Source organism: Apteryx mantelli, chromosome 2 (assembly GCF_036417845.1).
Source record: "Apteryx mantelli isolate bAptMan1 chromosome 2, bAptMan1.hap1, whole genome shotgun sequence".
In the NCBI taxonomy this organism is placed as follows: Eukaryota; Metazoa; Chordata; class Aves; order Apterygiformes; family Apterygidae; genus Apteryx; species Apteryx mantelli.
This window is the reverse complement of record NC_089979.1, coordinates 161,311,607-161,324,466: the sequence shown is the minus strand read 5'-3', so window position 1 is coordinate 161,324,466 and position 12,860 is coordinate 161,311,607. Positions and strand designations below refer to the sequence as shown.

Genomic DNA, 12,860 nt, shown 5'->3' with positions numbered 1-12,860 from the left:
CAACATCACCCTCAGCAGATGGATTCCTTGTGCTGGAGGCCACAAACTCCTCCAGGATGCGTAACACACACACAGCTCTCACAGCCACATGGGGCCATTCATAACCTCAAATCCCTCTCTGAATGATGGAGCCAAATAAGTCTTTCAGCCTTCAGATAGTCTTGTGTGCTCTGTGATTCTGTGTTGGTTGCATCCCTGTGGATGCAGTGGTGCAACCCCAGCGACGTCGGAGGACCTGGTGCTTGGTGCTCTGGGACACTTCTACACAAGGCAGCAGCCTCCTTCTTTTGCCATCTGGGAGCTTGATAAAAAAAGGCACCGAGAGCTTGGTTTCAGCTCAGCAGGTCTGGGCACACACGGATCTGAGCACTGCTCAGCACCGTGTCCTGCACAGTGCAGGATGTGCAGAGCAAGTCCACGACACACTGTGGAGGACTGCTCAGAGATTGTGTTAGCACAGGGGAGATCTTGCTACACCCCACCTTCTCCCTTTATTTTTTGCTCCTTTTATGTAAAGGAGAAGCATATCTAAAACCATCTAACCTCCCTCAAATGGTACTGCTAGCCTGAATCTGTTCCATTTTTCCCTGAACTGCCCATCCTTGAGAGCTGCAGCACAGCAGCCTCCCTACCCCATCTGCGCCAGCTGTCTTGCGATGTTCCTCTGCACGCTGTGGTCCTTTCTCTTAGAGACCTCAGTTCCCTTTGTGCTTTGTGCCAGTGCAAATGGGGAGACCATCATTAAAGTCGGTGGTGTTAAGTCTGGCTTCAGGTCCAAAACAATTACCACTGAAACAAATGACTGTCAACACAGCTATGAGAAAGGAGAAAGGGACACAACAGGATCCTACCCTTCTGCTCTTATATTTCTGTTCCATTGAGGGGGGGGAAAAAAAAAAAAAGGTCTTCTGTAACTAATTTAGAAACTATGAGTACAAGGTGATAAAGAAAGACTGTAGGATTGTACATATCCTTAGTGCATTTTCAAACGCTTTTAAAAATATGGCCTGTGCAGTTAATGCACTGTTAGAAAATATGGCCTTCTTTTTAGCATTTGCAATATTTGATTCAGAAGTATGAATGTATTCAATTATCACTGACATACATTTTCTTTCTTTCTTTTCAAGCTTCAGCCTTTTCTGAAAGATATTTGGGCTTGCACGGGATTGATAACAGAGCATATGAGGTAACTGCATGGGTTTATGACACAGTGAATTTTCATGATAAAAACAGGGTTTTAATTCTTTCTTCATATGTTCTCTTTTGGGAAGGAAGCAAGGGCATGAAAGATGGACTCACTAGTCAAACTGTCTATATTTAAAAGGTAGAGAGGTGTCATTAAGCCTGCTTACTGCTTTTGTTTTCTTAATCCAGTAATAATGGATACATTTGTTGTTGATTAACCTTTATGCTCCCTTTTTAAATTGGGTAAATATAGTTATTCCAGTTTTACAGATGGAAGAACTGAGGCAAAACGACTGAGGGACTCACATGTGGCCAAATGGGCATAATGTCAAGGCCTCTGTTAAAATTCATTCCAGCGATCTTGCCACTTCAATTCCGTCTGATATATAATTTTTCATCCCAGGTCAAGTGAAGCTTTGCCTCTCTTGTTTTTTCAAAAGTAAGCGCAGATGCGATATTTCAGACAGGCAGAACTCTGTGCCAGAGTTGAGCAGGAGGCATAGAAAAGGAAGCATGTCACCAGTGAGCAAATATATTGTTTAATGTGTGAGATGGGATCAGTTGGTTCATGGGCTTCAATTATTTGGAGGAAAAAACTAATAAAGAATAGTCATACAGACAAAAAATGTTATACAGAAAACCTTGTTAACCCTGCTAAGCCTTGTCTTCAGCTCAAAGACATGAAGGCAGCAAAGGTTTGAAACAGTTCCCCATGTTATCACAGAGAAGGCAGGCAGCATCCTCTGCCTCTGCAGTGGAAGTTTTTGTCTGGCTATCTAAATAGTGAGTTCATTGCCTTTCTAAAGTTTTGCAGTGATGACCTCTAGATCATGGTAAAATCTCTTTGTCCATTTAGAAATTTGAAGCAGGTCAGCAGAAGCAAAAGCAAGTGAAACTATTTCAGAAATGAGAGCTTTGAATTGCCTTATGCTCTCTGTGTATTGAAAAGTTGGTCCTAGCAAACAGTGATACTTTTGACTGAGTTGGGATTAGCTGCCAGAAATGGCACCTCTGCTCTCTGTGGAGCATTGCAATGCTTCAGGCATGGTCCACTAACTGATAGATGTGTCTCTGATATGCAGCAGTTGAACCATGTATTGCTTTAGGGAGCAAGAATTGTTCCTAATCTGTGGACACAGACATGAGCTTTCTGAAGGTCATGTAATTGAAGACCTGATGTAGACTCCAAAAAGCTTGTATTGTCCTGAGGAAGATTATAACTGAGGGAGAAGAAAGCAAGGATTCATATGAGGAGTGAACAAAATACAAGACACTCATACATTATCAAAAACTTAGGCATTGTGTGCAGCAGTCAGAGGATGAGAGAACTCATTAATTAGGTCTAACGATATAGGGAAGACCAGAGTCCACCCTTGCAAACTTTGCAAAGAGTTGCTACATCTGTACTGGGTGTGAAGGTGCAAGAAAGCAAGAACCTGCCTTGAGTTGCCCTGAATGTGAGAACTTCTGTAGTAGATGGGGATGAAAAGAGGTTTTGTTTGCTTGTTTGTTTTGTCAATTAATGTCCTTAGGATACACATTAACCAAAAAAAAAAAAAAAATTGCCACATGCTGGATGCAGTTTCTTAAATTTCTGGTGCCATTTGAAACACCTGAGCACATCTTGTTTTGCCTCCAGGTGCCCCTACAAAAATATGTCTCCCCTAGATCTCGTGTCATATATGCAGTCTCACATGGCTGTCATGAATATTTTATGGCATCTCAAATGGCACTAGATGCCAAGGTGCGGGCAAGCAAATAAAGCCCTTGAGCTGGGATTTATTTTCAGGCAAAGACACCTATATTTAAGCATATAACCTAGGTGTCTAAATTCTCATTATGATTAATAGAGTATAAATCACAGCCTGGTTAATAGTCAGTGCTGTCTGCTTTAAGACGACTCTGAATAGCTCAATGGCCTGTAGTGACTACAGGCAGGATTCAGCTGCCTAACGTCTAGTGTTCTTTAATGTGCTGTAGGGTATCTCGCTAGTCTTTGAGCTGCTGCCCCCACAAGTGCACAAATCCTGTAGGTCTGTGCCACAGCTGTTAGCCACATCTGCAACCACATCTGTCCCAGCGACATCTCAAATGGCGCTAAATCCACATTTAGCCAACTAAAACAAACCTTGAAAGAAAGGTTGCTATTTACAGGGAAAATAGGGTAAGGACTGTAATTTGGACCCCTGAAGTGTGCTGCCAGCTCTCTCAGTAGCCCAGACCCCTTTGCACTCCGTAATTCCCATGTCCTCTCACCTGTAAATTGAAGAGTGCAACCCATCCTGGTGGTATTTGTAAGGCTAACTCCACTCCTGACTTAAATATGCTTTTAAAGCCATTGGCATTATTACCAGTCTGACATATTAGTGAAACATTTTCTGTCTTCCTCAAAGAAATAGCCAACATCCAACAAAACTTCTAAAAATATGTCTCTAGCCTCAAGGAAATATATAGGACCATTTTTAACTTTCAGGACTGCTTTATCTTTCAATGAGGAGGGATACGTGTAATTTGTAATGCAAAATGACAGTGATCAATCTTGATAATATATACCAATATTATTTGCCAACTTATCCAAACTCCATCACCAGGCAAGGAAGGTATTGTTACTATTGGAGATGCACTGATCCATCTTTCTTGGAAACTACATAGTACAGTGGGAAGATGAAAACAGATATAAGATTGATACTAGAGTGTCTTAGCTGAAAAATAAATTAGCTCATGTACATGAACCGGAGCTAGGTCTTGTGCCTTAAAACAGTGAAGGAAAGATGAATTTAAGTTGAGACAGATATTCTTCACCCCCCCCGAACACAAAACAACAAAGTACTTAAATTTGTAGTTTGAGACTTATTGAATTCCTCCTGATTGAAAATTACAGCAACAAGTGGAGAAATCCTTTATTTCTCTTACCTGGCAAGATCTGTATTTCCCCTGTGCAGCTGGGAGATGGCTGGGGGCAAAGGCGGTCTCAGCAGTAGACCCTAGAGTTTAGCATCGGATCCTCCCTAGGTCTGCCGAAGCTCATTCTGGTTGGTTTTCAAGCTGTAAAATAGTTACTTCGGTTCTCTAAAGCATTCTTAGGCATATGCACTTGGGCACCCTTTTTGTCAGTGTGTGATGTTCACTGTAAATTCGCTTAGACATTTTCCATGTGCTCTGCAGTTCAAGTGTCTGGTCAGCATTTAAGCATCTGAACAGATGAGGGTCTCTGACTTCTTGCTGATATTGAGCCTGGAAGAACGGGGAGGGAGGGTCTATTTTAGCTCTAGATGATTCAAGCAGCCAAGAGTATATGTTATGCTGGTGTCTGCTTGTTATTCAGGTGACCAAGTATCAAATGGAATTAAGTGCTTCTATTTTCCCCCTATAAATTGCTAATTTCTAGCAAGATTTTTAATCTTGTTGCAACCTTTACCTTCACAGATCACCAAATTAGCACACAGAGTTTCATTACTGAAGGAACAGACATTTTTGATCATTCATGCTACTGCTGATGGTAAGTTAGCCAATCATTTGAGCTCATTATATATTTGGGATGGCTTTGATTTTTCTTAATTAAATTTTCCTCTTTAATGATTGTAATCTGTTTTTACAGAAAAAATCCATTTCCAGCATACTGCGGACCTTATCACACACCTAATTAGGGCAAAGGCTAATTACAGCTTGCAGGTACAGTATGTATTTCCCTTTTTCATATTTGAACAGTTATTTCCCATTTAGAGCTACTACTGATGTTATGAAGTAAGCTCTGAAAAGCCACTTGCAAACACAGCACAGCAGTAGAAATAGCACCAGCATATTCTGTATTCCCATGTATTCGTGTGCTTATTTGATATCACTATTTTGGTTTGGACAGTTGAAACATTATTAAATTACAGTAAATTAGTTCTTGGGCCAAGTATCTCTAAGGGATTGATGCCTGTTGACATTCAGAAGCAACAACAAACTAAAGTCACAAGGGGTTGAGCATTACGGTGGCCAATATTGCATCCCTCACTGCCTGCTGGAGCTCACAACAGTTAGGATAAGAAGTAGCCTTGCTGTACAACGAGCAGAGTTGCATCCTCAGGAGTATAGTGCATGGAACTCAGCACGGGGAGGAAGGGCTCTAAGTTAAATCAAAGGAAAAACTAAGGAGAGAAAAGTCTCTTAATCTGACAACCCACTGCAAACGACATAGTCTGGTCTGGAAAGCATCTCTTTCCACTGAGGAGCTGCAGCTGTGATTTACAGCACGGCCCATGTCCGTGCTATTAAAGTCTCAGCTTCCCCAACACCATGGCGAATGCACAGGGATGGCTGAGTGCAATGAGATGAGAGAGTGCAGTTTGCCCGGGCTAAAACCCTGCTGGGAACCACGCTACGGTTTACAGTATGGATGGTTGAACTGCAGTGCCCAAGCCCTACGAATGCTTAATTTACTGAATACCAGCTCCCTCTGGCTGCATCTCTGTGGAGCTTCATGTGATAGGTGTGCTTACTCCATCCCGCTTCAAAGGCAGGTAGGGTGAAGCACAGACACTAGAGTTAAGGAATGAGCAAGACATGGATTTGGCTGTGAAGACTGACCTGCCCCTGCAAATTTCGCAGAGTAGAAGCATTAGTACTTAGGATCCTGAAGGTACTGATGGACTTGATGCACCTCAAAAATTCAGCTGCTAGCTGAACGGAGGGCTAAGGGATCTAAATCCTGGACTGAGGTACTCAGAGGGGCAGCGAGACACTCAGTCCCACCGACAACGACCAAGCCCAAGAAACTTATTTTTTCCCCTTCAAGATCCCAGGCTAGACAATTCATTACAATCCTCTTGCATTTCTTCAACACATGCAGAAGTAATTTGTTTCATTAAATGGAAAGCTATGCTTAAAATACTTCATTTCTACAGTTCTTATATTTTTTGTACTAAATTTCTTTTTCAGCACGTTTTATTTCAATTTTATATTTAATGATATTTCTCTTTAAAGCCTTCATTTTAGTCAGTAAAACCTAAAGCCCTTTCTCTCCACAGACATGCAACATTTTTTACAGTCATTGTAAGCACTGATATTCTTAAGCATAGTTTGCTTCTGCTTGGCTTGAACTTGTTCAGAGTAGAATTAAATGGAAAACCTTCAAAAAGAAAAAAAAAAGCTCCTTTTGAACCAAGATGCAGGTATTTGCTCAGAGCACTGCGCTGCCTGAATTAATCTGGACCTCTTGTGCATACATGGGAAGATGCACGGTGCCAAGGAGGAGCAGGCCAGGTCTGAGCTGCAAATATGAATCTGGGAGTGTTCAGTCCTGGGACTTTAAGCTCGTAATGGTGGTATTTCCCTGTTCTTTTGCAGATTTACCCCGACGAAAGCCATTACTTTACCAACACAGCATTAGAGCAGCATTTGTACAACTCCATTGTCAACTTCTTTGTGGCGTGTTTCCAAGTTCAGGACAAACTCCCTGTAGCCCCACTGAAAGAAGAGGAGGATGACGATTAACCCTACTTGTCCGTGCTAAGCACAAGGCAAATCTCTATAACAATATGCAACTGGATCATTTTCCTGAAGAAAGAGATGTTATGTCGTTAGCATGTATTTAAAGAAAACTGAAAGCAGCTCATCTGCTTTACTTGACAGCAACTCCTTCCTAAATGGAAGAACATTAAGCATGATGAACTCAGCAGAAACTGCTGTCTGAAATTAATCCATCACAACCAACATCTTTTTTTTTTCTTTTTTGTTTGCCACAAAGTGACTTCTAGCATGGAAGTGTCAAGACATTGGACTTGAAGGAACACCCCAAGAAACCGCTTTGAGGACTGGAAGATTTATTGTCCCTTTACATTCAAGCAATCAAGCAGTAGCAATGAAATCCATCCCCCATATTAAGGTTGCTATAGTTAGCATCACACTGTGTCAAATAAAATCTAATCTAATACACGGAAAAGATTATAGCACAATTATTTTAAAGGATACTGAGTCATCCATACTTGCCTGCTCTTTCCCATGTTCAGAAGGTTTGTCATTGCTACAGGACATATAAATTTAATTGTACAAAGTATCGCTGTAGTTGCACTGATGCTTACCTTCATGTAATTATCTCTTATTTTGTTATAGCTTTTTCCTCTTGCTCTGTTTTCATTTGGTCTCATGCTTACCTTATTAGCTTCTCAATGTGTTCTGGATGGGGAAAAAAAGCATACATTGAATTAATCAAATCATAATTTCTCAGTCCACAGTTAGTGATCCCTTCCCTTAGGGGTCTAGAGAGGTGATGGAAGTAGGGATAACCAGCCATTAAAAACTGTATTAGACTAAAGCAAAGAAAAATCTCACTTTCATGTTCCCCACACACCCTTTACCTACAAGATTGAATATATTCTTTGCCAGCCTTGAAAAATATGCACACAAATAACCTAAATCAGATTAACATTGGCACATTTTTACTGTACTATAGAAAAATGTGAGATGGCCACTTTTTTTTTTTTTCAGTTTTCAAACAATTGGTTATCAACTTGTTGGGAAAAGGCTAGATTAGACTACGGTAGCAGGAATTTGTATCAGATACTTTGCAGATCATATATATAGCCATTTAAACAAAATCGGTGTGCATAGATTTATTGCACATGCTGTCTGCAGATTAGTTTTATTCCGAGTTAATGATTAGCACATTCTGAACACTTTTTATTATCTCTTCTGCTTGCACTAGTTTTGCCAAGTATAAAAGAAAAATAAAAAAGGAGTATTTTTGCTTTAAAAAGCCTAACACTGTTCATTATAGCAGTGGAAAGCAACTTTTAAAACTTATTGTGAAAATATTTCAGTTCTCAAAAAGAAACCCAGCATCCATTCTCTTCCACTTACCACATCATAAGAATTTTGGCTAGTGTTGCTCCTTGTAAAATATTCTGACCAAATGTACAGCCAGTATTAATACTGTATATTTCATTTTGTTGTATATAAAGGAATGTAAGTCAGTTATTCGTCAGGTCCCCGATCCAATATTAGTCTTGTGTTCAGCATGCATGCTATAACACTTCTTTGCTGATCAGGACTCTTTAGAAGTACTAGCTTGGGAATATAACAATTAATGTAATTTCTTTTATTGTTTTGACAGCTTGAATGTCAATGCCGGTTTCTACTTTTTACATAGTACTGTGGGTAAACTCACATCCTGACAGCAATGATGATGTTTCCATTGTGTTCTTTAGTGTGTCTTTTTTTATTATCATTATTTTAAGCTTTGAATGTTGGTCGTACTTTGACCATCATGAAAAATATACTGATAAACCACAGATATGATCTAGTTTGGTTTTGATTATCTTCTTTAATTTACAGTGCATCAACATTGTGTGAACAAGAACTACAGTATAAATCTGCTTTATCCGGCAAAATGCCAAATAGACAATAAGAATGCTGCGTGTCCAGATTTTGCTACACTAAACAGGCTCAAAAGCCTTAAATGAACTTGATCTGAGAAATATAAAAATCTGCTCTGTCCACAATCTTTTGTAGAAAAAACTTTAGGATGTGGCATGGTAGTGTTTGTTCATTCATGGAATAAAACATTATTTTACCACCTTGGTTGCTACTTCTGTTATTTAATGTTTAGTACTTAAATAAATGTTTAGTTCCTGGAAGTGCCATTTCTGATTGAATTGAACACAAGCTCCAGGATGTAGATCATCAAGATGGAAACAATTCCATATAAATACACAATGTCATTTACTCAGCCTGTCACCATGGTGAATGATGACTACTTTTGAGGAAAATATGCAATAGTAGAAAGTGAGTTCAAGCCCAAAGTAGCAAGTCATGTGAAGGCCTCTCTTACTCAACAGTCCTTTGTGAAAGGATCTTTCCTCCCACAAGAGCATCACCCACCACCTTTTCTCCCACTAACTCCAGTGGCTTCTATCAACTGGGTCTCGCCTGTTTACCCAGCACATTAGCTTTCCTAAGGGGCATCAGCCAGGCGCAACAGCTTGATCAAAAGGATTTTTCCCATTTTATCCATTGTCCCTTTTCCCAAAAGTTGTTTTGGGGTTATGAAGTAAGTGGGAACAAAGCATTAGAACTTACCTAGTTTGCAATAGTGAATTTTTCTGCAGGGGGGGTCATCCTTCAGTAAAGGGGTAAGCAACAGGTGGGAGTCAGCAGGCCCAAATTAAAATATTTGTGTCCCTTCGTAGCCAGTGGAGAGCCCTATGCCCACCCAGAGAGCAAGTCAGCTGGCCTTGCTTGGACACCTCCTGCTGACGAATCGCACCCCTTTTTCAGCATGCCCATTTCTCTCCACTGGCTGTAGGGACAAAAGTGACTAGCCCAGACTAAGACAGCCAGTGGACATTAAGTTAGGACCATCCCTAGCTGTCAGCTTTAGCAGCACTTCATGAACGGCAAGTTTGGCTGGATGTTCTGCTTTTCTTCTATTCCTACACTTTCTTCACACCTAGAAAGAAAATCCTTTCATTTCACAAATTTCCTTGGAAAATGGAGATTTTTGCTCAAATCAGAAATCATGGTTGTGACTGTACCCCACAATACACAGGAAAGATTTAAATCTGCACAGACTTCTGTGCCTTTAGGCATAATAAAGACATAAAAGATCTTTTAACCATAAAAGACTAAATCATGCAGCAAGGCTGTGATCCTAAGCAGCTGCTTGGAGGTACAAGGGTGAAAAGGATGCTTTCCAGTGGCACTCTGCTGTCTTGCTGCATCTCTTTTAAGTGCCCAGGATGATGTCCCATTAGCTGATAGCACCTTGACTGAACAAGTTTCACAAGAGGAGGAGAAACAAAATATTCTACAGCAAAACCAAGAAACTATTGTAGATGCTTACTCTAATCTTTGTTGCCAGCAAATCAGGAAACAAGGAACTTTAGCATTTTGGTTCAGGGCAGGCAGATTGCACTAGTACAAAACAGCTTTGCTGTTATTTTGCTTAATTACCTAAATGTAACTAATATTTCTTATTGTCCAAACAAATCAAGCTCATACTCTCAACTAGCTGACATTTCTGGATGCCATAACATTCAACTGTAGCATCCCAAAGCGTGAGAGAACTAATGAGCAGTGACCTACTAATTTAGGAGGAAACCACAGAGGGGAAAAATGAGGCATTACTGGTAGCTAATTAACAAAGCCAGGCAGTCAGCCATGTTCATAATTGTCTATGGGTTAAGTCATTGAGCGAATAAACCCATCCAAGCCCTGCCCACAGGCACAGTCCAAATAAATATTGCATCTCTGAAGGGTAGAAAGAAAAAAAAAATGAGTGAAGGAGAAAGGAGATGCAAGATGCTCACAATACCTGTCCTATGGGAGGGAAGTGAAGAGAGCTGTTGGGAAGGGAGAGAAATGGGTGTTTAGTGGGTGAACTGAAGGAAGGGAAGGTGGTGCTGGTATCCACAGGGAGTTGTGCTGGTACCAGGAGAAATGTGCTCTTAGAGCTTTTGCTTTCACATTCCCAGTCTCTCTCTCTCTCTCTCTGAAGCCCCCTCAGGATGGCAGTGGCAAGGCTTGTTAGGCCACTGAATATTTTTACTTTGCACATATGGTCCTAGGGTACATCTGCCCTGCAGTCCTTCCTGGAGCTACAGCACAGCTGTAAGTCACTAAGCTAGTGACTGTTTGCATTAGAAAATATTCCTGCAATTGTATAAAGCTCTTTGAATCCAAGCTCTTTTTCAGCTGCTCGGTAGGCTTTTCAGCATGCCTGGCCCTTCCCATGTTAAGGCTGCTGCCAATACACTGCCCTACACTAGCTCAGTGCCCCTGCACCATGCCGCAATGGGAACCACCACGTAAAGGCTACCAGCAAGCCTCCAGCAGCTCGGACCTCACCCAGGTCAGTTGTTGGGACACCCACAGGTGTCCCCTTTGCTCACCTTGCAGCAGCAGTTAGACCAACTTTCCCAGTTAGAGCAAGGAGAGCATCACCGGTGCCTTGCCTTACAAGCTCTCAGCTCTTCTTCCAGCTTCCTGAGTTGCAGGTAGTAAGAAGCCATCCGGGTTTGATGATGAGCAGATTTTTTCCCTGACGGCACCATGGTGCCAGTGTCCAGCTCCTGTGCCTGACCCATGTCTCAGAAGAAGCTGGGGGTGAGGACACTTTCTTGCTTGCCCTCAGTAAATTCCCTCTCTCCTCAGTGTTCATTCTTCCCTGGATTGCTTAACTGCTTTCCATTTGCTAGTGAAGAGGAAAAGGCAGAAGCGGTAACAGAAAAAGCTCAAGATGCCATTCCATAATCATTTCCTCCTACCGGGCCACCTATTTGCCTGTTTGTGTTTTGCTCTCCCCACTCAGCCTCCAGGTCAGAGGCTCCCAGCAGAGCTAAGGCCAAGTGCTGAGGCCTGTCGCTTCTCCTCACTTCGTCTTTCTGTCCTTTCTCCATTCAGTGTGGTTACAGTTCGAAAGCAAACCCAGCATTCTCTTGGAAAGTAAGAGACAAATATAAAAGCAGTATGGTTAGCCATACTTTAGTCTCTCTAACAGCCAATTCATGTTTGACCAGATTCCTTTGCTTTATGTTTATTCCCTTCCTGGGAGGGAATAAGGAAGAGATAATCCTCAACAATCAATTATTTGTGCCTTCCTATTGCACCAGCTACCTGCTTCAAAGACATGTGTGAGTGTCGCTGTCCCCACTCCCACTGACCTTGCAGTCCTCAGCCTTTCCAGACCTTTGGTGGGGTGCAGAACAAGGCAGCTGGCAGAGGGAAGAGAGGAGGTATTTGGGAAGGATAGGAGAGCATATTGCAATATTCAGTTTGTGACAAAGGACAAAATGAGCATGGGGAGGCCCATATCCAAACAGCTTGCCCAGCTGTGGTGGTTCGAGTTGTGAAGGGTCCTGCATTACCCTCTTGCTGCCCATTGCAGCTGCCACAGATGGATGGGAGACTAAAACCACCCACCCCCACAGCCTGCCTGCACAGTGTCTAAATGGGCAGCGGGCAAAATCCACGGGGTGAGCGCCCATCACCAGCACAAAAGATGGCTTTGGTCCCTACTCAGAGCTAACCAGGGGACATGGGGGCGCGCAGTGGGGAGTGCCCACCCAAGAGGTCCTGCAGCAGGTCATGGTGGGAGTCCGAGGTGCTGTGACGCCAAGCAGAGCCATGGCAAGAGGTGGGCTTGCACCATGGAGACCTGTCCTCCACCATCCTATTGCACAGTCCCAGTTCATTTTTTAACACCAGTAACCCTTTAATTACTAGTTATAATTACAGGGATACAATTTACGATGGTAGAAAACAGCTGTTCAGCAGCCAGTACAGTCAGGGGTCCCTTGTTTGGCCACAATAATCAATGTTCTTTGTAAGCAACAATTCCTGCTACAGCAGTTCTGGCAGCTGTGAAGGGGAAGATTCAGAAATCCTTTGTAAAATGGATTTTTTTTCTTTTTTAGCTTCAAGACATTCATTAAAAGCCTAATATTAAATGAAGCTACATTCTGCCTCCCCCCTGGGATAACAGCTTTAATCAAAATGTCCATTTCTGTGTCCAAGAAAGGAGAAGAGTAAAAGACAAATATAGATGTAACCAAGCCCTAGAGAAGCACAAAAGTAAACCATGCTGTAGTACTCCTAGAACAGGAAGGTTTGCTTCCACTTTTTTTTTTAACATAGTTTTTGGTAAAGCAACAAACAACTCTTTCAGTCAGCTAAAGTGTATTCCCTCATCCTCG

The 12,860-nt window shown here is 41.9% G+C and overlaps 1 protein-coding gene across 1 annotated transcript in view; it reads left to right on the top strand.

Moving 5' to 3' along the window:
* The window catches only part of DPP6 (dipeptidyl peptidase like 6), a 438,719-nt gene extending 429,976 nt beyond the window's left edge, over positions 1-8,743 (top strand). The window contains exons 23-26 of the mRNA XM_013943645.2: positions 1,128-1,186; positions 4,612-4,684; positions 4,784-4,857; positions 6,517-8,743. Of these exons, the coding sequence (XP_013799099.1) occupies positions 1,128-1,186; positions 4,612-4,684; positions 4,784-4,857; positions 6,517-6,663 (353 nt within the window). The 3' untranslated portion in view covers positions 6,664-8,743. The remainder of the gene's footprint in view (positions 1-1,127; positions 1,187-4,611; positions 4,685-4,783; positions 4,858-6,516) is intronic.
* Positions 8,744-12,860: the final 4,117 nt, after the last annotated feature.